At 41.4% G+C, this 27,839-nt stretch overlaps 1 protein-coding gene across 2 annotated transcripts; it reads left to right on the forward strand.

Moving 5' to 3' along the window:
* The first annotated feature begins 1,869 nt into the window (after window positions 1-1,869).
* On the forward strand, window positions 1,870-24,439 carry LOC311060984 (BTB/POZ domain-containing protein KCTD5-like). 2 transcript variants are annotated; one of them, XM_084079434.1, is made up of 7 exons: window positions 1,870-2,217; window positions 16,301-16,409; window positions 16,849-16,940; window positions 17,367-17,462; window positions 17,703-17,807; window positions 20,762-20,887; window positions 24,088-24,439. In XM_084079434.1, exons 1-7 carry the CDS (start codon window positions 1,978-1,980, stop codon window positions 24,115-24,117), a joined length of 798 nt encoding a protein of 265 aa, XP_083935560.1. In that variant the 5' UTR covers window positions 1,870-1,977; the 3' UTR covers window positions 24,118-24,439. The 2 variants fall into 2 exon arrangements, with proteins under 2 accessions (XP_083935560.1, XP_083935561.1); XM_084079435.1 differs by lacking the exon at window positions 17,703-17,807 and having other exon boundaries at window positions 1,874-2,217.
* Window positions 24,440-27,839: the final 3,400 nt, after the last annotated feature.

Below are 27,839 nucleotides of genomic sequence, written 5' to 3' on the forward strand. Positions count from 1 at the left end.
GTACCAATTTCCTTTATATTTTCTGTTAAAGAGCTTGGGAGACCCCTCTTAATGAACAAATACTAAAACGATTACTATCACAATATAGAGTAACCTTTTAACAACAAAAAACGTAAGTTCACATTTTGAAATTCCCCTCCGCACTGGGGAATTTGCTAATTCACCATAATGATATGAGAGATGGGTGAGCAGTCGCAAGGTTAACAGGTTAGGTGGGCACCAAGGAAGAATGGGCACCTCCGCCACCTCGGTGTTAAATTGGCTATTTTGTTTTAAAAATGTTTTTTAGTAAAGTATACATGATTAGAACATGCTTAAACATTAGACAATTAAGGTCTAATATTTCTACAATTGCTACAAATCCTATATATCCAGTCATTTTGGGGCATGAACAAGAAGTTGAAGGATAAAAGAAAGTAAATCTGATAATGAATAAGTTCATATCATGTATACTTGACATTACTTAAGAATATATATATATATATATATATATATATATATATATATATATATATATATATACACACACACACACACACACACACACACACACACACACACACACACACACACACACACACACACATATATATTTAACATTTTGGACAAAAGAGACAATTTTACATCGAGGTGCCCAGATGTCCCTTGTGCACATATCCTGTATCTGTCGAAAGTAGTGCCTCTGGACTGGAGTGCGAGTGGGCGTGGCCGTTAGAGCTGGCACCCTGCTGTGCACGAGGACTGCAATACAGACCATGATCGACACCAAGGATTCATTTGTGATGTCACAACTCTGCTTCATTTATCGGAAGTGCTTCAAACCGTAACCTCACAGTGGCTCACACTAACCTAACATTTGTCGGACAGTGGGAACACCAAGCTATTGAAGCTAAGTGTGCCGCAGCCACAGGTCTCGTCCGTCACGGTTTTAACAGTGCTTTAAGTAAGTATTATTCTGGATGTTATTTGAAGCACTATCCAAAGGAAATCACATCGGAGGTGAAGGGGGTGAAGTGGGTGAAGGGGGTCGACTACCTTTTTTCACTGACTTAAACTAAATAAATACTAAAGAAAAAACAAGCTATGGTGACTAAAACTAAGACAAAGACATATTGACAATTTCGTCAACAAATAAAAAATAGACTAAAATGTTAGGGAGGGACTAGTGCAGGGCTGCCAACACTCCTGGATCCCGCATGAGGTTTTAGACCACGTCTCCTGACACTCTCCTGGATCGTCATTTCTTCTGGTTTTCTCCTGGATTTGGTATCAAACTCCCAAAATTCACCAGAACACAGGAAATTACATCTACTATGTTAAAAAGTTTCTGGGGGAGGACCCCCAGACTCCCCGGTTTGGGGATGTGGTCAGTGCATGCCATTATACAGAGATTTTTAAGTAATGAATGGTTATTATTAAAGATGGGCTTACATTGCTTCAGTCATCAGATCAATTTCTGTAGGCTTACTTTTTTAATGGATGAAATTGTACCCATTATTTTCCAATGCTAGTAAAGCAAGCCTGATAAAACTATCAAAAAAAAAAATAAAAGTATCAAAGGAAATTACATCTACTCTGTTGAAAGAAATCGGGGGGAGGACCCCCAGAACTTGTCAGATTACTAAAATACAACTAAAACTAAATGACATTTATTCCAAAAACTATGACTAAACTAAATCAAAATTTGCTGTCAAAATTAACACCGGTGGCACGCAGAAAATATCAGATAGGCTCACAACCTGTTTGTGACGTCATTACCTCATCCTTGTCACCTCTATTGCGGGTTTTGCATGAATCGACGAAGGGGAATAAACGGTGCTTTGCATGAAGTGTCAGGCTTCTCGGTGCAGCAGCAGCAGCAGCAAGCAGCACAGAAACATTTCCTGTCTGCTCTCTCTCACTCTCCCTCACACACACACACACACACACACACAAACACATTACACACACTCACACAGAGCTGAGGAGGAGAGAGGGATGGCAGAAAACAGCTCCGAAACCAGCGGCGGCTCCGTTTATCGGAGATGTTTGGCTCCTTCTTCCCCGGGGGGAGAGAGAACCTCAACCCAGGCGCTCGGCGGCGTCGCGGCGTCCAAGTGGATCCGCCTGAACGTCGGGGGAACCTACTTTCTGACCACCAGACAGACGCTGTGTCGAGACCCCAAGTCATTCCTCTACAGACTGAGCCAGGCTGACCCCGAGCTCGACTCCGACAAGGTATATGCTGAGCTATGTCAAAGTTTGCCTGTTTTGAACACGTGAAAATTCGAGGGTTACGCATTGAAATAAACGTTTTTGTGAATGTAAAAAAGAAAAAGAAAAAAAAGGGTATGCTAAGCTAGCTAGCTTCAGTGTTGCCATGTCCGCTTATTATAAGCGACTTTGGGTTTCTTTTTCTGTGAAGTTGCTTGTAAATATAGGTGGTTGAGGTTTTTTAGGCTTGATTCGAAAGTGCAGTTGCTTATTTGGGCGTTGCTTCCAAGAGTTTGTAATTATCATTTCAACCAGTGGTTTACAAATATTTTAATGTCATGGTTTGGACCCCGAAATAAATATGTATTTGTCCCTATAATCCCCATCTGTGTTGTGCCAACTGAAGCCCAGTACCATATTTGTGTTGTTAGAATGTTTAAAAAAATCTTCTAAATATTACACATTTTATATCAAGATTTGTTTTGAAAATAGCAGATCTACAAGCTCACAATGGTCGCATCGCTATGTGCTGTGAGCTTGTAGATCCGGTTTATAGTGCTCATGTGGCCTAGTTGCTTCTGTTTTAGGCTTGTTTTCCTAGACGTAGTTGCTTATTTCTCTCGGAAGATCTGGCAACACTGGCTAGCTTACTGATTTAAAACTTAACATTTCTTTAAAAAATATATATATCCAGGCGTGTTTATTTCGTCCGGTGTTGATTAAACCAATTGGACACTACTTTGTCGTATTATTGTTTTTTTCCACCAGTTGTATAATTCCGTAAAAAAGTTGTTGTTGCGTGTTTCTCTTGTGCAGTTGTGAGTGGCGTTAGCTTGCATTCTTTGCAGCTCGCTAGTGTTCAGCTAAGCTAACTGTAGATTCCGACAGTCCCCACCAGTGGTGGAAAAATAACTCACATTTAAAAGTAAAAGTATCAATACTGCAAGTAAAAGTCTGGAATAAAAAAATTACTTAAGTAAAAGTACCATAGTGTTGGTATCAAAACGTACTTAAAGTACCAAAAGTAGAAAGTACTCATTATGCAGAATATCCCGTTTCACAAGTTTTCAAATGTATAAAAATCTTTTGAAAATAGACTATCTACAAGCTCACGACGAATTGTGAGCTTGTAGATGGGCTATTTTCATATGGCCAAAATGTATATAGGGCTGAAGTGGTTAATGTATGTTTAATAATGATAATCAATCTACAAAGTAACTAGTAACTTAAGTTTTCAAATAATTGTTGTGCAGTAAAAGTATAATATTTGCCTCTGCGATATAGTGGAATAGAGGTAAAAGTACTGAAAATTGGAAATATTCCAGTAAAGTATAAATAGTTAAATACCTCTAAATTGTACTTGAGTGAATGTACTTTACACCACTGGTCCCCACACTTACTACACGAAGGGTTTTTAACAACTGGGGGTGGGGGGCTTAAACCAATTAAATGGTGTAGTGGTCTGATGATTTAACAAGAATGTGACTTGAAAAAAGTGCAAGTTGCTACTGTAGTTGCTAACTTGCCTCATTCAAGGCCACTAACATCGAATCCTTCAAGATGTCAAAAGTCAGTAAGGCAAGCTATTGGTATAGTCAGTGTTTTGTATATAGTAGACTAAGCCAATATCGAACAGATGGGACTTTATAACTAAAGCATTTTGATAATTTAAGCATTTCGAAGGTGGTGGTAGAAAGTTCCGCCCTTTTCTATGATATGAAAGAATGCATGTGCTGTCTTGCTCTGCCTGGTTGATCATGGTCAGCAATAAGCTGCTTCAATAATGGAGACCCCTAGATGAGTGCCCCAGCCTTTTGCCAAGTGGGGTGAGGTGCTGCTGACAACTAAGAGCCAAGGGATGATGTCACCAATCTTCCCTGAATGGCTGCATTGGGCAGGAATCAGGCCCCTCTCTGTTCATCCAGCTGCCAGTAACAGCTGTGACCCCCCCCCAGTACTGTGAAGTATCCCCATATTGGTGACACTATTGTTGACTAATAAGTTTACGTTTTGTGTTCTGTTTTGTCTAGTTTGGCTGTTCCGTCATTGGATATTGCACCAATCCATTTATGCCTATATGTTTTAATTTTCACCACAGCGTAGGCCTTATCGCGGTCCATATTTTCATGCGATTATCCTAATCTCTGGATAATCGGCTTGTTTTTTTGATGGCATACTCCGCTATGATGCCCTGTCCTTGGTGCATTGTATTTTTTAAGCTGATGCCACCCATTCATCTTCCCTGAGTAATGAGAATTGGTTTATTGGTATTTGCACATATAGAATTTGACTTTTCATATTAATGCTAATGACTATAAACATGTTGTAAGAAATATCTTTATAATTAAAACAAGGCACAGCTTTATCTCTCCTGCTGCACATTCAAATTCATCAAATGAGTTGAAATGTTGACTATCTTTGTCACATACTGTACATGAAACCCATGTACGTATATCTGGCACCCCATGCAACCCTTGCACATGACCAGGAAGCCCCAGAAGATTGATTGCTAACTCAAGTGCTCTGTTTTTTGGCAAACGCAGTATTGTGTTTCTCAGCCGAGGAAATGTGTGGCTCACTTCAGTCACGCAGTCTGATGTGTTTCAGGAGGACTCTTGAGGAGGACTGCATTATTCATGTTGTTGATGTGAAGTCTGTTTTGCACATTGTGGAAGGCCAGGGAGAAAGTGCACTCACAGGACTGTCATAACCGATGACAGTTATAGATAAGTCTCTAGATAAGGGTTTTATTTCCCCAATTGTTTATGGTTCACATTTTGGAAATGACAATAGCATTTACTGTCATTACTATTAATGAAAGTGGTGCTATTGTAAATTTGTGTATTTGTCCCACCCACACACACACTTTAATAATAATAACAATAATTATTAAAGTGCCTTCAGAAAACATTTCAGTGAACAAAAAAAACATTGTTCTGTTTATTCTGGACTATAACAAACGTACAGCAGTCCTTTTATTTAATTTGTTATATTAATGTGTAATAGTGGACAGCTCTTCTCAAACAAATTCAGGATCATTCAAGTGGAGATTCAGCTCTCTCGTCTTGAGAGCTGCATGCATTTTTCAAGGATTCCATCACATAGAATTCTTCCTTTTGCAACTAATTCTTTTCATATTCATATCCGTTTGATGGCTGAGAAGCTCGTCTCTGAGGGACGAGTGAGAAATTCACATACTGGCACGTTTAGTGCAGGCCTGGGTTTCCGTTGTATGTCATGCCTGAGTACATTGTGGGAGGCAACGTAAATATTTAACGGTGATATCATCTCCTTTACCACTGCCTCCAAACAGTTACTTCTCAGCACAATACTCCAGACTAGTGCCACTGGCAAACCAGGGGGCAACTCCACTCTAGGCTTATTGTCGTTTATAAGGCCACTACATTTACAAAAGATAGCCTGTTCAGGAGGCCCCATCATCATATTTCCAAACAACAGTGTCGCCAGCTGGAACTCGGGACCTCCTGACGACTGATGATTCGTCAAGCAGAGTAAATATTTTAGGTTGTGTGCTTCTCTCTCCCACTTGATTCTCAATGCTACGGCTGGTGCCCTGCCCAAAGAAAGCGCTGGACAGCAGTGATTTCCTGCTTGCCAGGACTGGACAGCAGTGATTTCCTGCTTGCCAGCCTAGCCCTGGTACTCTAACCGCCTCTCATGAAGGGAAAGCTTTTAGGCGTCTTCCAAATCGAGTTGTTCAATTTATTGCCTGCAACATTCGTATGTCATAAAATGTTCAGCCAAATGTACTGGTGGTGTGTGCGTCCTACAAAATGGTGTCTGAGTTTGTATATGCTCTCACACACACAGGAAAAATAAATATTGCACTAAATTGACAGTTTTAAATATATTGAAATTGGAGTGGAGATGGTTTCACATAATGTAGCCTTGATGTGATGGGTGTATTATTTAGAAGACAGAGGCCTATTTGACTATGCCATTACTACTTGTACTCCTGAGGGACTTCCACTTGGCTAGACTAAGTAACTACAGTCATGTGACTAGGGAGGATCTACCGCAGCATCTTTCAGGCTCGTGTCCGCAGGGTGCTTATATTCAAGCTCAGCTGAGGTGAAGGCGGCTTCCATTAATAAGGGTTCCATTATTTTTATTCATGGCCTGTACAAATGTGCTGAATGCTGATTGGGACCATTTCACGTGATGATTGAATGTGGTATTTCTTGTCTTGTGTACAGTTGAAATTTGTGGATGCAAGCAATTTCATTTGTCAATGCTATTCCAGTTTCCTGTTATGTAGGTAATGTGACATATACTGTAGCAGTGAATTGAGCACTAAGATCAGACCAGTCAAACTGTTGAAGTATGTTGCCTGCCATGAAAGGTTGGAATAACAGGGGCAGTAGTAGTCATACCAGTTTCTGATATAGTAATGATAATTCAAATTGTGTAATGACTTTTATGAAAGCGGTGTACAAAAGTGTTTCACAGACAATAAAACAAGCAACGATACGTGTATCAACCAGTTGGTGTGAGTATTTTTCACAGTATCCAGTAGCTAAAGTGTTACGATTCATAACTTTGGAACAAAGGGTATCAGGCTTACAAGGTTCATGTATCTGGAGTGCCTTATTGGATTTCCATGTGCTTGAAGGGTGGGCCACTGGTATTTCCTGCGGGAGGATATGTATTGTGTGTGTGTGTGTGTGTGTGTGTGTGTGTGTGTAGGAGAATGATTAGGTTATACAGCAAAGCTTTCCTCTCTGAAGCCCACCATCCTAATTAGACATTGTTTACATTCCCCCTCTGTCAGTCAGCACTTATCTGTAGTCCTCCTTGAATTTGCTCATGTTTAGACATACTTTGATCCAGGGCCATCATCTGTCACCAATACCTTATTAGGTATAGGCTAGCTGCATGTGTGTGTTTCACCAAGCTAGTTTAATCTGGTGGTTTTCATGGGTTATTGTTACACTTGTTTCAGTGTTGTGTCAATGTTTTATGGCTTTACTACACTTTAGAGACAGATTAAAGGGCTGTTCACACGAAGCACTGCAACTATAAATATATATTCAATCTTAAGTGGATGGCAGACCACACCACAACTATAACAACAACAACAACAACTGTGGTGAAAAATGCCGTTTTAGTGCATGGTATGAATATCCCTTTAGTCTACACTACACATTGTTCAGACGAGCTGCAACAAACAAGACTGGGTCTTATCGGAGGGCTGTGGACACTTCAGAAACCTAAAGTCTATTATAGCATGCTAACTTTTCAGGAATAGAAATCCTGCAGTTTCTATTGGAATCCCAATCAATGATGTTACTGGTAGGCGGGTTTCTGAACTGTCCACAGCCCTCTTCTGAGACACAGACGGGGTAGACAAAAATGGTACCATAATCAGCATAAGAGAGGACCAATTGTATGAAGATAGGTTGAAAATGGGTGAAGTCATCCTTTAACAGAAAGACGAGAGATACACTAATTATTAAATATATGCAATCAAACAGCCCAGGCTAAGACCCATGTCTAACATAGCAGATCCTCCACTACTGACCTGGTTGGTGCTAGTAGCAACTTAATATCTGCCGTATTTTATCAAGTCCATGTCCACTGAGTGCTTTCAGTTGCACAGCATAATCCATCCAACTCTCATTAACTGGACCACCATTTTAAGTGGTCGAATTTTATAATCTTTAAATGTGGTTTGATAGCTGCTTTTACATTTGATGGTAGACATGATGCTGAGCTCTTTGAGTAGCATACAGTATGTAACCAGCTGTGCTGAAATTACCAGCCAGCTCAAATGAATTTGAATAAACATGAGATTCTAAGTCTAAATTTGCGGATGTCACATTTTAATGGAGCATTTGGGGATGTTGCTTGTAATAAAGTATTTGTTTTTTGATAATGTCTAAAGGTTTTTGCTTTATTTGAATGAGAAATACACTTTGAACCACATGAATGTGAGCTGCCCCTTTTTTTTCTTCTAAAAAAAAAAATTGTAATGTGAAGTCTGTCATGGAACATGTTCCATAAAGAATTAACCTAATTCAAAGAACCTGTCAAGCTATAGCCTAACCTTTGGTGATTTAATAAGTCATTTTTACCTCTAGGCTCTTCACTCAGCTATCTTGCTAATTAAATTATGTTCTCCCTCCTTACTCTCCAACCTCACATTAATGGACTATTTACATTGAACTAATGGACAGTCTGTTACTAAGGGTTCTATGTTTCCATCAACTTCTTGTGTGGGTTTACAGCTTACAGGTATAACGATGGTCTAAGTTATAATAAGGGATAATCAGTGCGTCTTGTTTTGGGAGACACTTTTACCATTGTGGAGGGAAGTAAAGTGGTTCAATAGCTACAGGGGTGTTTTTTGTGTGTGTGTTCATTTTGTGTGTCTTTGGTAGTATGTTGTATCGGCTTGGTCCATCAATGTTTACAAAATACTGTGCATTGGTTTCTGTTCACTTCTATTTCACAATAGAATATACTTTGGTTGCTATTTTACTTATTTTGTTTATTTAGATGGGACACTGCTTATTAATGAACATTACTTTTCAATGCAAATAATAGATATCCGTAAATACACAGATTTGTCAAAGATGCTAATTTACATCCGCTATTCACTTCTGTTTACTATACCTTATCTCTATGTTTTTATGGCTTCCCCATTAACACACAGGACACTCAAGCGTAAGCGCACGGATGCTGCTTTTCTTCTGCTCCCATGTTAATGAATGGAGCCGTTCTCACTGGCCGTGCATGTGAAGAATTTATTTCTGCCCTGGGCGGATTCTCATAGAAATATGTATACACTGGCACCTGACCATGTCCCCCACCGCCACAAGGTAGTAAACCCTGGCAGTCCACCTCTAATTTTATTATTATTATTAGCTTATTATTTTCTCCACACTTCTCATATGAAGACCAGTCCGCCCGTCCGTGAGTCCATGATCGCACTCATTGGACCAAAGCTAGGCTTTCAGTAAATGTTGTATCGACGCCTCTTTTTTTTATTAAACACCTGTAACACATGTGCATGCTGTATGTTTTGGTCCTGTGTATCTCTGCGTAACTACCGGGCTGGGATTTGTAATACTCCAACAGATAACAGTTTGGGACACTTTTTGAGCCAAGTACTGCCCTGTGTTTGGCATTCCTCAGTTGCCTTTGCCTAAATTCCAAGTGCTTTTGTAACATTATTGGCAAGACGTCTAGTACTAATGAGATGGAAATCGCCAACACCGCCATTCCACACTCTGTGGTTAAAATATATTTTCAATATTTTACAGCTTGAGAAAATTAGATGCACACTGAGGGGCTCTTCCAAGAAATTCAATATGATATGGAGTCCCTTCCTTATGCAGAGAACCTCTTCCCAGTTATCCCTGAATAAGACCTTTTTGTTGTGGATCAATTTTTTTTTTTGACTCATTCAATTCAGTTACTTACTTTGTTTTTCCAACCTAAAGGTTGGGGTTGTGTTATTCTCATTATGGTGTGTGTGTGTGTGTGTGTGTGTGTGTGTGTGTGTGTGTGTGTTGTTTTAGTATATGTGTATACAATATGTATTATGTACTGTATATGTTGGGTTTTGCACTTTGCTTTTCTATATTTTTTTTTGGGGGGGGGGGGGGGGCACTGTTATTTGTGGGAGGACATGTTTCTTTTGTCTTTACTCATATGGCACATTTCCACGTACACATTTACTCTCATTTTGCAATGACACTGAGGAAGAAAATTAATAAACAAAGCTTAAAAGCTTAGTTTTCAACCTCTTCATCCTGACTCTCAACCTATGTCTTCCATGCTCCTATCCACCACTCCTGGTTGCCTATATCCCCATGGCCCTCTTCCTATTACCCGTGCTCACGCTTGCCCCCCCCCCCCCCCCCACCTCCTGGCTGTTTGTCGCTCAGAGATCCCCTGTCCCCGGCCCCCAGAGAGAGATGTAGAACAGAGACATGGTCTCTTGTTTTTCATTTAAAACACTGTCTCCTTTGTCTGTGTGTTTGGGTCCACATCAATCACAAGCCAGTGTCCCCCTAATCACTGCACTAGCTTAAATCGGGGTCACCATCACCCCAAGTGCGGTGTTGGTCGCCTTGCATACTGTATATTTGAGTTGGACATTATTGATGAATCATTTGTTTTCTTTTTGTCTGTTGTGATACAAACCTATGTGGAGGCAGGTTTTACAAATGTACCCTCCATTTCAGTGGTATAATGAGAGTGCTTATAAAATTAGATGCAGAGGTGTTTTGGATCAAAGGTGTTCTCCAATATGCTAATTGAACTTTTGGCTTGTGAAGTTGCCTCAAAGTCTGAAGTTGCCTGATGCACCTCTCCGCTTGCTCCTGACCTTCTTATTAATCGGCCAGAGAGAAATGTATTTTCAGTTTGGTGTTATTTTTGACTAAGCAGCGGCAATTTAACCTAGGATACCAGCTCTACTGAACCAACAGTTTCAGCATAGCACATGGGCGAATGGACCCTTCCTCTCTCCGAGTCGAACGTTGACGCCAGTGCAGAGGACACTTGATTTCTAGGCTAACATGTTTAGAAAGGCCCCTTGTTTTCCATAATTGACTAGTGAGAGACTTTTCAAGCAGTGTGGCATGGTTCAGAGATGAGGGGCAGTCTGCTCTTCTCCTCCTGTGAATGCCCTTCATTCAGCTTGGTTGCAAACGTAGCCAGGATAAAAATTCAGAATTGGTTGATCTGTTACTTTCGTATGCAGCCAAGAGATGGGGCCGTTCTTGGTTCTGCTTAATTTGCATGTTTCTAGGGTCCTGTGTCATTTTGGTTGACCCCGGCTAACAACGATGACAACCATTCATCCGTCAACTGTTGGTTTGAGAATGGCCAGACAATTCAAAGTGACCAGTGACCACTGGCCACTATACTCTGTGACCGCCTGTTGGCAATCATCACTCCACAACTGGTGAAAAGATGGTTACAATCGATCGGGAAACTGATATTTTCCAATTTCCATTGACTAGAATGTAAATACATTCATTTGAATGAACGAATTGACATACGATTTGGTTTATCTTTCATATTATTCATAAGTGATGGCTGCAATGAAGGAATGTCTTGTCAAACGCAGAAATGTCCCACGTGGGTCAGAACAGCCCTGCTAGCACTGTGTAAAGAAAAGCAGACAGCCCTTGAAATGAAGCATGATACAGAATGTAGTGACCACAGTATTTTATTTCCTTGCATATTATTAGAGGAATATCACACAATTGAAAAGCAGGGAAAGATAATTTCCTTTTTGCAAGCGAATCAGCCCTCATTGTGCATATATATATATTGTGTTCCTTTATCTTAATAAAACAAAGAGCATGTTTAAGTTTAGCATTCATTTTGGTTTTCCCTTTGAGACCAAGTTTGTCTTGTGTCGGGTTCCGTCAACTTGCAAAAATCCAACTCACATAGCCCTCTCAATTCAGCCAGACAGCAGGAAGGAAGCAGGGCAGCAGAGATTCCTGCCTATACTCAATCAGAAGGCAGGTGGGACAGAGCAGGAAATAATGCCTCAGTTTGACTTCACAGTCTGCATCTCTACCCTGTATGGAGATTTTAACAACGTGCTTCAGTTCACACAGGCCCTTGAAATGTACAGAATTTTGGGCGTGGACAGAGTGATGGTTTACAACACCGGCTGTGGTCCAGATCTCGACCGCTTGTTGCACAGTTACAGCGAGGAGGGTTTCGTAGAGATGGTTCCCTGGCCTATTGACACACACCTCACTCCATCGAGGGGATGGATATATGAAGAGCACGGAGTGGGAGACCTGCACTACTATGGCCAGATGGCCACACTCCATGACTGCATGTACAGAAATATGGAGCTCTCTCGCTACGTATTATTGAATGACATTGACAAAATTATCGTACCGTACCATCACGACAACCTGGCGGCTCTGATGAGCCAGCTCAAAAAGCAGGAACCAAAGGCAGGGGTGTTCATGTTTCAGATGGACTCATTTCCAACTGACCATGTTAAAACCTTCCACCCTCCCCAGTGGCAAGGCGTGCCAGGAATAAATATTCTGGAGCACCCTTATAGACTAAACCAAATAAATAAGGACGAGTACAAGATGATAGTTCAGCCGAGGATGATGGAGGAGATATCAGTGCACTCACCGATAAAATACAGCGGGAATGCTTTTGTTGTCCCTCCAGATATGGCTCGGATTATTCATGTCCGGGGTTGCTCAAGGACTTACACCAAACCGCCCAGTGACGACCCGATCTGCAAAGGGCAGCTGCACATTGACACCAGGCTGTGGCATTTTCATGAAGAGCTGATCGCCAGTGTGGACAAGGCTCTGAGGAGAATAGGGATGCTGAATACAAAAGCAGAGCTGCCAAGTCTCACCCTTAGTGAAGATGACGGCACGAAATTAACAACAAAAAGAATGCAACGCACAAGCCGGTACTGATGAGGAAGGCCAGAGCGGGCCCTCATCTTCACCTGGTAAATAGTGATGTGCCGATATCACATTTCTTCAATTCGATACGATGCCGATATTTTTGGGGCCGATTTTCCGATACCGATACCGGAACCGGAAACAGAACCAACCCGGAACCGGAAATGTCGTTAAACCAGAAACGGAAGTACAAAAGCGGAACCGGAAATGAACCTGATCCCTTTTTTTTTTAAAGTATCGATACCCAAGCGATACTTAGACAATCGATCGATATATCGATACCAGTATCGATATGCACATCACTGCAATGGGAAAGGGACCGGGGACACGGGCTCCACTGACCGGTCTACAAATGCGGTGCTGGACGCTCTGAACGCTTTACGCTCCGAGTTACACTCAGTTAAAGCGGATATCTGTGCTAAAATAGATGAAAGGATTGTTGGACGGTCTGGCACTTCTGGCAGATGCCAGAACGGCCGGGCAGTCTGGGGCCAAGCCAAGCAAAAAATAATATTATTTTTTTTAATTGTAAAAAAGAAAAAACACCCAGCCCTGCACCAGGCCACCGCCCACCGGCCCTTTGGGAGAAATTGGCCGGCCCGGTCCATTCACTACAGCAAATTTTGAAGCGAGGCTAGTGCGACTGTCTCTCTCTGAAGCGCGGCCAGCGTGACCGCAGACTGCGGTCACGCTGGCCCAGTTCAGATTGGCCAGATTTTTATTTTTTATTTTTTCAGACATATTTTTTTCGGGTGTTACATATATATGTTATTTGTATGTTCTTTGTGATTATTATTGCGAACGCGGAAGGAGGCGCGCCGAAGGCGCGCCTCCGCCCAAGTGGAGCTTACTATGAAAGTCTGCTCGGCTTGTGTGTGTGTCTGTCTGTGTGCAGTGCACTGCCTGGGTGCGGCCGACAGAGTGCACCAGAGTGCAGCTACAGTCAAAACACAAACACACACACAAAGTCCGTAAATACACAATATTTTCGAGCTGCGTTCGCTTCCAGCGTTCGCGCGTCTTACTTGTAAATATTTACATTTTCAAATAATTAATAAAAGGTACACCACTGGCATCTCCACTGCACCGAGTCGGATTTGTTTTGAGTAGACCACCTTTTTGATCACACCTCCGTGCGAGCGGTTCCTGTGCGACGTCACGTCATTACCTCTGCGTCACTACGTGTGTTGTTGTTGTTGTGCTTCTTGTCATGCACATGATGCACGTGAATTCAAATCTGAGACTGAGAGAGAAGAAAAAACAAAAAAAAGACCACCAGTAATGGACATAAGGAAGTGGCTCAAAACGCCGCAATCTAAATCAGACCCACCACCATCTGAATTCCGATTGAGGAAGATGAAGCAGATAGTGAAACTAGTATGCCGGTTACAGCGGGGAGTTCAGACACACCCCCCCCCCCCCCCCCCCCGCAGGCCCCGCTGCAACTCCCACAGCCAGGCGAGACTCAGCCAGCTGCAGCAGCTCCTCACAGCAGACCCCCCCACCATTTACAACTTCTTCTCCACCAGATGATCTTGGTTCTGAGGCACCAAATCAGGTGAAACGTGATAAATATCCGAGCAGCATTTTTTGTGGGAAGAAACGCTCGTTTGTGAGTTCGTGGTTTAATGGGAGGGACTGGATGGAATACAGCGTGGAAACCGATGCAGCTTTCTGTTTCCCTTGCAGGCAAGGGCGTATCGTCATAGAGGCCAACGGGGCCATGGCCCGGTCTATAAAACTCTGCTCCCCCAGGGGAAAGAAAAACAAAAAAATCAACATAACAACATTAGCACCCCTCACCCTATTCTGTTGTTGCCAACCACAGAAATTTGCCTTTGTTTTCAAATCGGGCTTATTTGCATTCGGCCGAATTGTTAATGGGTGGCCATTAAAAAACGGTTTACCCGTCAAACCGGTTATCTTGCCAGGCACCAGCGGCTGCTGGTGGGGGGCCAGTGGGGCCACAACCAGCAGCGCCCACCACAACGCCAGACCCGCCACCACCAGCAACCATCTCTGCGGCCAGCAGCACCATAAGTGCGCCCCTGCTCCCCGGATTCCAGCAGCGCAGTTGCGCCTACAGTGTACAGACCTCTCTGCTATCGATGAGCCAGCAACTCAACCCAAACTAAGCCGCTTCCCAACTATACTTGCATATTGTGTTTTATTCACGTTTCTCTCGCTTGCATTAACGCTGATGGTAATTCTCAATAGACTGTCACTTATCAGCCATCGTTGCGCGAGCGGGGGGGGGGGGTTAAGAATCTGGCCCGGTCCACGTTAGAACCCACCGTACGCTACTGGGTGTGACCTGTACAGCTTTGGCCTTGCTGTAATTCTTCTTCCCCCACTGTATCCTCCTTGTAGGGCCACCTGTACTTCATGCTTAAACATCAGTGAACGTGGAAGTGTAAGAAACTGACTCATAGCAAAAGAACTAGAATAGAATTCCTCTGGGTGCCTGGGGGTATTTTTTGACATAGAAAAGAGGTCAGCCAACCAGGAGAGTTCAGAGATTCATTACAACAGAAAATGCTCTGGGACCTTTTCTCATTATTGGAAAGATTAATGTGGTGTTGAGTTGAAGGTCCATAACTTGTGGAACAGAGCTATCTGTGAATGTCGCCCTCTGTATATCAGTGAAGGCTTACCTGTATGCTTGATTTTGGCCATGGTCAGGAATGTATGAAAACAATGCTTGTTTTCTTGTGTAAATAACATCAGTTCAATGAGGAAATGTGTGCACATTTTGTACTTGTTGTTTTAGGCCAGGTGCGGCATAAGAAGGCAGAAATCAAAGACCAGCTAAAATATCCGAACACTGGATAATATCTCCCATTTTGAAGTGTATTTAATGGGCAATGTTTCGACCATGTACGTAGGCCTTCATATTCTCTTTAACATCGAGACATCTATCTGCAATGACAGTGTGCCTGCTAATTGTCTAGATTGCCCCTTGAAGCTAGGCTATGTTCAATTTGATGCATGGGGTTTTTCATCCAATTCAGGGTGTTTTGGTGAGTATACTGCCCTCCAAACCTTGTATCAATCGTCTTTTGATCGTTCTGTACACAATGTTTTTTATTTTTTTGTAGTGGCTTGGTGTTAACTCGGTGCGTGACCTACTAGTACGAAGTCTACGAACACCTTGGCTATGCTAGTAGCCGGGCAGCGTAGGCCAGGCTGGGCTAATTGTTTTAGCTGTAAGGTAGCCATGTTTCCTTCTGGTCCCCTCAGTGGATTCAGCCTGCTGTTCCAAATCTCTTTCTGTTCTGCTCTAATTGCTTTAACCTCCTCTTCCTCCCATGAGACCAAGATCTTCTAATCACATTACTTATAGAAATAGGGGAATACCCAGTGGTTATGAAAGAATGAGGATCAGACCCAAGACCTTTGGGAATAGGGAAATGCTATTCCAAAGCCACCACGCATGTGGCACTGTGCATTTGCCTACTCAACACATGCCGAGATTATGAGCTCAGCGGTTGACCTTATAACTCGTACGCTTTGGATCCCTGATACTGAGATTCATTTTCCTAAATGTGTTTGAAGTGAGTCTAGGCCTATCCATGGATTCATTTTGCCTTAAAGTCTTCTAGTACTAACAATATGCATTTATGTAATTGTAATTTTATCATTGTCCCTTTTTACCCCCTTTTGCCTCCTATAAGGATGAAACTGGTGCCTATCTCATAGACCGAGACCCCATGTACTTTGGGCCGTTGCTGAACTATTTGCGGCATGGCAAACTGGTGCTGAACAGGGACTTGGCAGAGGAAGGTAAGCTTGCCCACAGAACATGGCATGAATATGGATGCCAAGGCCTTTATACCAATCCTTTGCACCTCCACTGTCAGCACTCATATCATTGCTGTCAGGCAGAAACCTTGTATCCCTGTATTAAATCTTTTTGTTTTTGCATAAATTAATGCCTCATCTTACAGTTCATCGATCTGCAAGCTTACAACGTGTTTCATCGCAAGTGTTGTGAGCTTGTAGATCAGCTACTTTTGACCCAAAAAAAAGTGCTTAAGTCTGCCTCTGAGTTTTACAAATATTTACCAAATGAAACCAATGGAGTTGGGATTAAATAACTACATTGGATCCATTTGGAACCATAGTTTTCTTTTCTTTTTTTTTTAAAGACATTTTAGACATACAAGATTTTAACCCAACAGCAACAATGTTAATCTTGTCTCCCATTTCACTTGACATTCAGGCGTGCTAGAAGAAGCAGAATTCTACAACATCACATCGCTAATAAAGCTCATCAAGGACAAGATCAGGGAACGCGATTGCAAAACATCACAGGTGTGTAAAAGGTGCCCCAGTGGTTAGCTGCTCTGCCAGATCTCTCCTTAATACAATTGTGTTTTGCCTGCACAGTAAATCCTGATTGGTCCATTTGGTCACATTTGTTCATTCTCAGAGTTAAATTAAACACTGTGTGCCCACTAAATGTAAGCAGAATTGCTTTATTCTGTAAAATTGTAGCTGTACAGGATTTTGTCTCATGACATTGGTAGGGCAATCTAGTACAGGTACTACGTTTTCACACTTATTTCTGTTTTGAAGTATTGCGTTTCCTATTTCAATCCTCTTCTTTCACAATAGCAAGCTGCTTAGGAGAATTGCTCACAAAATGTACCATTTCTGTGTTGCTTTAAGAAGCTAAACTGCCTTTGTTTTTCTTTTATCCTCTTCCTTCTCCTTGTTTCACCTCCCTCCTCTCCCCAGGCCCCGGTGAAGCATGTGTACCGGGTGCTGCAGTGCCAGGAGGAGGAACTGACACAGATGGTGTCCACCATGTCGGATGGATGGAAGTTTGAGCAGGTACAACCCCTCCCCTACGGAGGAACAAACAACACATACACACACAACACACATACAGTAGCAGCAGTCCACCTTTCATGTGCTTCGCCTGTTTCCCCCACTGTCCTCACTCTGACCATAAAATCTAATCCTCAATATTGAACATGAGTTTAAAAACAAAACAAAAGCAAGCCTCATTCTTTCTCGATGTCCGCATACGTGATCCGGGCATTCCTTCTGTCCTTTGATTGGTTGTTGCAGCTTGTCAGTATAGGTTACGGGCGAGCCCACCAGTCAGAGTATCTGCTGATTGTGTCAAGGGAGGTGAAGGGAGAGGAGTCGGCTTTGCCAAACAACAGCGGAGAGGTGTGTCCCACAAATTTACTGTCCATGGGCTGGTCACTGCATGGTCCCCATGTCGTCTGTCTACACTCGCACACACCCCATTTGGCCATTGTGTGTCCCACCTTGAACACACACCTGCTGGCCATTTTTCTGTTTTGTTTTTATTTATTAAAATCTTTTATGGCGTACATCTTTACTGCTTTATCACTACTGGGACAAAAGGAATGTGGCACCTTCTTTTTCTTGTATTTTTTCCTTCTTTTTTTGTCATACCCTATTCACTATTTAATCCAGCTAGTCAAGAACTTGTGTTTTTTTTGCTTTGATATATAGTTGAATACTCCTGTTTGGTTGTCATCTACAATATTGAGCTATTCTGCTTTTTGATGACGAGTAGTTAGGTTATTTTAGATAACCAAATTGCCTAAAGAAATGTTTTTTGTCCCCCAGGATGTAATTCAGCCACTAATTCAACTAGATTCTATGTTAGATATTTTTCCATGAGGTCTAGTCTACCGCTAAAGGGCCTAATTCCACTGAAGAGGAAAGCACTTATTTTGGAGATTTTGTCTGTTTCCCTTCAGGGATGAGGGATCACTGGCTCTCTCATCAGAGCTGAAACCTCACTAATCTCCTTACACAGGTCAGATAGGAAAGCCCATTGGAATATTTCCTTATGCAAAGCTTAAGCTCAGCAGCCAACCCAGGAGAGCCATCCCAAGGGATGAGCTTAGTTGACCTACTGCCTTGCTTTCAGGGCCAACCAGTGGCTCTGGCCTTCCGGGTTCCCTAACAATGCTATCCGGCCAAGCTAAAACAGTACTTGAGTAGGAGTGAAACGGTAGGGAAAGAGGACTGGTTGCCACATTGTTTAATGGTGTGTAATGATATAATTTGTGTTGATTTATCCTGAGCATGAGAGTATAAACATTGACCTTTTATTTTTACACTCAACACTGAAGGAGTATACTGTGTACATGTAAAAGGAATATTAAGTTGTTCAGCCCTGTTTGCATCCACAGAGATTTGAGAGAGTTGTTGTGAAGTAGAGAACAGTCACGGTAAACTCACGTTGCCCTTAACAGTGCAACATGAGTTAAATTAACACTGTCGATTTGGCTGTGCAAGCTACTTTGGACAATATTATTTATTTACCTGATGCTCTTACCCAGAGGGATTTACAGCATGTGTGCTGTCTGGGACTTTGAATATTGTGAGGAGCCTGGGGACTGGACCCGTGTAAAAACTTTGCCACCATGCAGCCCTGATACATTGTTGGTCTTTAGATTAGGTCCACTTTGAATTATGCCTCCCTCATTATTGTGATGAGTGGAAGCGATGAGGTAGTGAGTTGATATCAACATCGCTATTCCTCATTATTACTGTGTCTTTTTGTTTGTGCAAAGTAAGTGTTTAGTAAGTGTACATTGCACAGCTGGCTTCTAATGCAGGTTCTCTCTCATCAACAACAACAAGCCTTTAGCAGGAGTGGCTTAATGAGCTGCTGCATGTCTGAACATGCACACCTGGGTATGCTGTACGTAACCTCAAACACACGCACACACACACGCACCAGAGGTAAAAGCATTTGATATGGAAGAGGGATTGTTCTGTTTATCTGGCAGTTGTTGTTTTTTCAACTGCATCTATTATTGTCTTGTTTGCATGATATTCTGTCAACTCAATGTGTGCATGCTGTTATCTTTCTCTTTTTAAGATGTTGACCCTTTTTTTTCTTCCCTATGTGTACTTGTCTTGTGTTCCAAAATTAGCCTTAAGCCTAATTCATGCTTCATCGTACTACTACAATGCTTGCTGAATGATTTAAATGTGGCCAGTTGAAGAGAAACAGGAACATTTACTAATGTAGGTATCCATAGCTAGTTTTAATGTAGCTAGGGAACCTACTTTAGAGAAAAGCATTAGGTGGATGAAGAGGGAAGAAGCATATGGTGGATGATGGCAAATGGTGGATGATGGCAACATTCAAACATTATGTACAACAAAAATGCGAGTCACTATCACAAGCAGTAGCCCTAACTAAGTGCTTTTGTATGTTTATTTGTGGTATTTGTGTAGTTTAAGGCTCAAATTCCCACCATAATCTTGAGAATGCCACTTATGGTTAACAGATAATTTAAACAACAGCCTGGTGTCCCTGGTCTAAATTAGCCTGTGAAGAGATTATTTAGCTATATTGAAAAACCAGTAGAGCTCTGGATCACAGTGAAATAATTGGAGAAAATTCTACAGAGGTTATCTTCAGAGGAATGTTACAAAGAGGCACATCTGTTTATAGTGAGAAGATTGTTAGGCAGCCCTAACCCACCTTAAGTTTTTATACATTTTATTCCCTGTGGCTGCCTGGGTCCATGGCATGCACTTGCATTCTTTTTCCAGCTATCTATTGATACAATTTGTTTTGTCTACATACTTCTACACTTTGAGTTACTCCTTTCTGTCATTTAATTTCTTATTAAGAACCACATGTTCTCAAAATGTGTTACTGTGCAATAATATCTCACCTCATTAATATCTCTCATATGTCTCTTTTTGCTTATGTCATTTTGCCTGGCAAAACTGCCATGTCTCCATTTTTATTCCCGATGTTTCATCCTGGGGTGTCTGCAGGTCCTGAAAATACTGAAAAAATAAATCAAACTTGCTGGATTACTGCTTTCCTTGAAAGTAGCATGATTGAAGTTGATTCTGACAGTTAACATTTGGATTTTATTTTTATTCTCACTTTCATAACTGGTGCATTTTGCTCTACCGCCTTTTAAAAGTCCTGCATTTTAACTGCTAAGTCCTGGAGACACCCTCCATCTATTCCCTCTATCTACCCCTTGTTCATGCTTTTATCCACCAGTTTCCAGTGTCTGTTTAACCTCCTTCCACTTCAGTCAGGCCAGTTTTTGTCCCCATTGCATCTCTGAGGTTAATTGTTTCTCTCTGCTCTTCTCTCCTTTCTCCAGCTGGTCAGCATAGGCTCCTCTTACAACTACGGAAACGAGGACCAGTCCGAGTTCTTGTGTGTAGTCTCCAAGGAGCTGCACAACCAATCCTACGGAACAAACAGTGAGCCCAGTGAGAAGGCTAAGGTGAGTGTGTGTGTGTGTGTGTGTGTGTGTTTGTGTGTGTAATTGAGTTTGTGCGTGTGTGCATGCATTTATGTGTGCTTGTACAGCTGTTTTAAAATCCATCCATGGCAAACATCTGTGAATGATGGTCTGTGTTAAATGCACTGGACTGATGAACACTGACCCATGGGGCAGTGATAAGTACCCCTGGTTTATTGATGGAAAGTCTGTATGAAGGAGTGCTTTGTGGCTACTGCAGTAAGACGAGACCGGCTTCTTCACTGGTAGAGAAAAGGGTTTAAACTCAAAATTAGTTCAAAGTGTAAACTAAGTGTAAAGTAGCATTAATTACTTTAGTAAACTTGATCAGTATTCTCATCAGTCGAAGACCAAAAACCCTCACACTTTTTATATGATTTCTTCTTTTTTTGGCAGGAACAGAGCAGCAGATTTTGAATGTCCCTTTTACTGTCAAAGACCAGGTCTAATGGCATTAACCCAGCTTTAAGATTTACGACATGTTAGATGTGACCCAAAATGAAAGTCGAAACATTGTAATCCCTGTTCAGAGGACCATGAGAGCACTGGTCTGCGGATTAGCGTAACGGCGCTATTAGCAAGGCCTCTCATTCTGACCAAGGGCTTTGGGAACAAAGCACCAGACACGGCCTTGGGAATTAAACCTCCATCCCATCTGCAGGTCCCTATTCTTCACGGGCAACACGCACACACGGACACAAAACACACATTTGAACCTTGATCCAATGATTGTGCTGGTTGAGAGATTAAGATTAGATGACTTGTGCATTTGTCATGCAAAACACTCTTTGTCTTTTATACGTTATATCATTCAAAGAGTATGTGAGATTAGAGTTTACATTGTGCTAAATGTTTTTGGAGTATTAGTAAGGCTGATATTGATGGGGGCAGGGTTTCACCCACTATCCAAAGTGTTAAAATCTTAAATGTTCTAACATTTCAGAATACGCCTAATTTTAAGTATTTGAGGTAAATGCTTTTCTGTATATAGGCCCACAAAAAGAAGTGACAAGTGAATGGTGGAAGGCACTTCGCTGCCCTTCTGGGGAACTAGTATTTATTCTGATAAGGTTGTTTCTGGATACTCAGTCCAGCCTTTGTTGGACATTTATGGTTTGAGAAATGCATCGATGCCGTGGTAAGGTGAACATTTCAACCACCCCTCCCAGTCTGAACTCACTAATCCAGAGGTCTTCAACAGGGGGTCCGGGACCCCTAGGGGGTCCTCAGAGTTACTACAAGGGGTCCGCCAAATCTTTGTGTGATTTTTACATTAACCACTTCAACCAAGCATCCCTATTCTGAGGAGAACTTTAGCCAAAAATAGCAGATCTACAAGCACACAACGCCTCGCAGCGCGATGCGTTGTGAGCTTGTAGATCTGCTAATTTCGGCAAAGTGGTTTGGTATAGGTGGAAAAAAGAGCAGACTAAGTACAGAGTGAAAGGTCAGGTTTACTAAGTATTGTTTAAGTGCATGGTTAAATGTCTGGAAATACGCATTAACATGAATCCAACATGACAGTGCTGTGAAACAAAGCCTATGAAATCTATGAAAAGAATAAATATTTTATACAATATATAATGGGGGTCCCTGCTTTATCTCGCTCTCAGCCAAGGGGTCCTTGGCCTGAAAACGTTGAAGACCCCTGCACTAATCCATTGGTTTTATATTATTTTACTCTGTCCCCTTTCCCCTGCCCTCTCCTCAGTCTAACATTTACACCCTTCATTTCCATTATTTTAAGAGTTTGCCCTTCTTGTCTTCTTCTGTGCTGTCTGCATGCTGCATGTTGCTCAGAGCGAGGATGAGGAGACGGATTATGAAATATATGACTCTGATTAGAGGCTGAGCACTTGTGACTCAATGGTGAGCGCTCAACTGCTCTCTTAGTGCTCCATATACCTCCAGTCCTTTCATCCTGCCTTCCCTTTTCAAGCCTATCTGACCCTATTTGCCTTTTCACTTTTGTTTTCTAACAACGGTTGGTTTGCATGTGTGTGTGGGGGGCTTTTAATTTGACCGTATTTACTTATTTTACAAGTGTAATCTTACTCAATTCATGTTTGGATAAAATTTTAGGTCAACCACTTTCAGAAGCAACAAGCCACAAAAAGCCAGATTTTGCCTGTTTAGACCAGTGAAAATATTTCTCTTCAGGTGACGCTATCTGTGAAACCTGACGTAAAAAGCCCTCCAGCCACCTTCAGTTGTGTAAATACAACCTTTTGTCCGATGTCTACAGCTTTGTATCTGTAGATTAATCATCTGCTTTCATAGGCTTCCATTTGTCCTTAACCTCTAGCTAATCAGATGAGTTTCCCTTCCCCTCCCAGGAATTCACAATCTTTTAAGGTGACATATGGTTAGTTGCAGGTTTTAGTACTGCAACTAACCAAGTTTGACCAAATCTGTCCAAGCTTTCACCTTTCGAGAATTGACACCAAACGCAGCTCTGTATGCACAGACAAATAGTCTAGCACAAGCTTCTCTTTAATTTCCTCTTCTTGGCATAGCCACCCACCCTCTCACCACATTTAGCGTGTTTCTTTGAGCCTGCATGTAGAGCGAGTGATCATTTATGCATGTGTGCTGTTAGGATTAGGGCAGACGCAATGCTGCAGGAGAATGCGTTTCAGGGACCAGGTTAGAAAGTGTCTTCAGGCTTTCACATGTGGGGGACTCTTAAGAATGTAATTAGAAATAGATCAGTGTCTTTTGAGGCACGCAAACTGGGGCCAGTGGGAAATTGCTTTCAGTACAGCATGGCAGAATGAAACCGAGTAGATGTGCCTCACTTGTACACAACCATAACTAGATGCCAAACAATGCACTTTAGTGGACACAAGACATAACCACCAACCCATTAGGATGTTGTAAATGCAAATTGGTGTCATGGAAGCTCGCAAATTAAGCAGATTTGAACATTGAGAAATTATAAATGCAGAAACAAACACAAATTACTTATTTAAGTCCTATGCAAAGATTTTCAACTAGCCGATCTACAAGTTCATAACATGTTGCAACGCGTTGCAACATGTTGGCTTCTAGATCTGCTGTTTCTGAAGAATTTTGAAAATGTCCGTTGTCCAAATTGTAATGCCAGGGTGAAAGTGACTGACTGTCTGTTAGTTTGTGACATGGTTCGTTTTTATACCTAACCGATGCCTTTATCCCCACAGATTCTTCAGGAGAGGGGTTCCCGTATGTGAAGACAGGACTCAGTATTATGAGCTCCAGGTGTTACGATGCAAACATATCATCCACGTGCAAGAACGTTGGGCGCAATGGAGATTTTAGAGAGCAGGGGTGTACATTCGTTTGTGTTTTCCCTCAATTTTCTTTTTTATTTTGTGATGTAAATAGTCTGTTTACTGACTTTTTGTGCCTGTACAGTAAAACTGGACTTTTGTTTTCTCTTTTTCTTTATTTTGTTTTTTAAAAGTTCTTTCTTTTACAACAAAAAATAAGGAATTATAATTAAATGTTTTATGCTATAAAATATGGCCATCTTCATACAAGGCCAATGATTCACTCAGGGTCTTCTATTGAGTTACTACTTACAGTATGTCCTCCAACTCAAAGGTCTTGTAAGGGATCATTATGGTCTTTAAAACTCAAAAGTATTAAACTTACACACGCGCACACAAAAATCTACGGAATTTAGATATCAAGAAGGGAATTGTGTATTTATCACATCTTGAGTAGGGCCATTAAAGGGCAAGTACACTCTAAAACAGAATTGACAAATCAGTTTTGATTCTGAAGATCTTGGACAGTTGAATTCAATTTGTGAACATGCAACAACCGAACCCCAACACTATAAAACAACTATAGATTGTTTTTTTGTATTAATTATTTCATTTCGTAAATTCTTTAGGCAAATGTTTGCTGCATCATATCCAGTGACTGTAAGGCTTGATTTATACTTGGTTGTGTGCCAGTGTTGCGAGTTCATCTGTGTTAGTTGTGTGCCAGTGTTGCGAGTTCATCTGTGTTACGCATGCAGTTCTTGCAGGCATCAGGCGGTGTGTACAATTTCTATTATTTTATTGGACCTTTATTTAACACAGGAGGTCATTAAGAACAAATTCTTAGTTAGAATGGTGGCCTGGCAAAATGCAAGGTGTTTAGGGAGAGGGGGTAGAGGCAAAAAACAATAATCTTTCAAATTAAAAGAAGATTAATTTAAATATCAAATTTAATTGGCCTGGAAGACCATTGGTCGTCACCTGGTCTAGTTCAGTCTTCACGTGGTCTCAAGAAGGTGCTTATTCATGCTTACTTCATGGGGAATAATTGCAAGGTTCAAGGTTGTCTTTATTGTTACTTCCTGAGGTGCGGGCACAGCCTGAGAGGTGTTTGGAGAGTGAAGTTGGTTATTTGCCTTTCATTACAGAGGGGTATGTGTCATTGGCAGGGAATGATACCAGCTACCCGTTAAAAACTTGCCTAATACCGGTTCATTAGATTAATTCATTTTAGAATCTGTATTGCCTCTCTCCTCAGAGTCGAGTATGGGTTATAGTGTGCTTATTCGAGGGATGGGGTTAAAGGTCCTGTCAGTGCCTCTTCATAATGGTGTGTGGGATAAGTACAGGTATATAACAATAAAAATACATTATTGTAGCATAAGAAATCCCCTATCCCCATCACAAGCGGGGCTAAGCATTTACACGTGCCTTTTGGTGAAGGGTAGCTGTGTGTTGGGGCTCAGGTCAACGCCACCTCTAAGAAGTTGGTCGCGATACCGTTTCATTAGATTCATTCATTTTAGAATCTGTAATGCCTTTGCCTCTTCATAATTTCATGTGGGGGGATATGTACAGGGTACAAATGCGTAACATTTGTTTGGTTCCTCAGACATTGTTGCAGCATAAGTAATCAAATCCCCAATCCCCATCACAAGCGGGATCAGCAGGTTACACACGCGGTAGACACGCTGATAATGGCTCAGTTCAATGCCACTTCTCCCTCTAAGAAGTTGGTCGCTGTCCACACAGAGCCACAACTAGTCAATAAGCCAGAGTAATTTTTTTTAATCTAAATCAACCAGACAAATAATTCCACCAACCAAGAACAGCCAATGCGTCACCACCTACAGATTTGAGAAAGAACTATCAATCTGTTGCAGGAATTGAAGGATAAACACAGCTTCAACTTATCTCTCTGAGAACACAAACAATGTCACTCATTTATTTTCATCACAACAAGCAACAGATGCCTAGAGGCACAGCTTCCCCATGTTGAGGCATATTAGGCCGCAGGCTCCGCTCCTGGTCATGCCCTTCTGTCATCTCCATAAAGTTTCAGCTTTGCAACCATACGCCCCTCAGGACCCAAAACTTTGGTAGCTTACAACTCAAAACGCCTAAGTAACAACGCGTCCCAGCAATACGCATTGTGAGCTGGTAGACCAGCTATTGTTGGGTGCACGCAACCAAGTATAAATCAGGTTTTAGAATTCACTCACCTTAACGTCACAATGTTGACAGTGTTGCCACTGGTGACGCAACTATAGCAATGCTTTCAATGAGGCACGAAGGAAATGTAAGTTGATAATGAGTTGGTAGCAATGTGAGTCTTCAGTCACTGTTTACAGAGTTGAAAATTATAAAGAAAAGTTGATCATTACAATATTTCAACTCCTTTACTGCCCATGAATAGATGGTAGACCTTTCTATCAGTAGTAGAGTGGGCGTGGGCTATGGTCGGACATAGCATGATATGGCATTTGGGTAATGATAAAATCACTTCGAGACAAGTTTATTTCATGTCACCTGCCACACAAGACAAAGATAGGGCTCGCAACTCACTTTTGTGCTCCAGGTTTTATTCAAACAAAACGGCTGATGATACGTTTCCCTGCCACACACAAACATTCTTTAGAATTGACTAAATTAAAATAAAATTAAGCTCATAGAAATTAACTCCTTTTGAGGAACACAAATGCTTCTGAAATGTTTAGAAGCACACGTGCACAAGTATGAGACCTGAGACCTACTTAGCAGCCACTGTGGTTTCATACTAATTGTCAGTTTAGTAGCACTCAGGTTTACCAGTCGATGGCATCACAGATTTAACCTAAATCTTGGATTTCTACCTTAGTAAGAAACTTCCACATGTTCACATATTTACATTGAACTGTCCAAAATCATATGCATTTCAAATGTGAATTAATCTAGTTTTTGTTTTTCTTTCTTTTTTTATTCAAACATCACAAGGTCCAATGATAAGAGCTTACTTTTTTTTTCAGTAAAATCAAATGGTTAGGAAAAAAAATATTCTAAGAGATAATGTTGTCTTTGTTTTCCCACTGACTTCCAGTTCCAAGTTTTCCTAACCTAGTTTACTTTGTACGTTGGAGGGAACATCTGGTAGGGGAACATGTTTTCTCTTTATTTCCAAGCAGAAATTATTTTACTATTGAAGGTTTGGGGATTGCAATTGTGTTTGAAAGCGGTGGTGAAGGAATATTTGTTCATATCCATAGGTTGTTGATGTAAATAATCTAAGACCAATATTGATATTTAACTCTTAAAAGAAACTGCACGTTTTGTACACTGTATAGAGAACACAACTTCAAATAGAAGTTGTTTATACTGGATCTTTAAAAGCTAGACATTTTTGACCATGTTAACTTCCGTTTTGCATTGTTTGTACAGGATTTTACGACCTATTGAGATTTGTAAGTTAGGATTAAAGTGTTTGGCGCTGAATATGGTTTCTTTCACTGACAACATGCCTGGAACATCTTTTGATATAAAATAACTATACCTTGGCTGGCTAAGAAGTTGACTGTTACGTACAAAAAAAAATATTTTTCCTGCAGTGTAATACATTCTTCAAAGCATTTTGAATTGTGTAGATTTCATACATTACAAGCACTGCAGTGGGAAGAACACTGTGCACAATGCTTTTAAGCCTGTAATGA

The sequence above is a fragment of the Gymnoscopelus microlampas genome (assembly GCF_963454915.1).
Source record: "Gymnoscopelus microlampas genome assembly, chromosome: 14".
Taxonomy (NCBI): domain Eukaryota; kingdom Metazoa; phylum Chordata; class Actinopteri; order Myctophiformes; family Myctophidae; genus Gymnoscopelus; species Gymnoscopelus microlampas.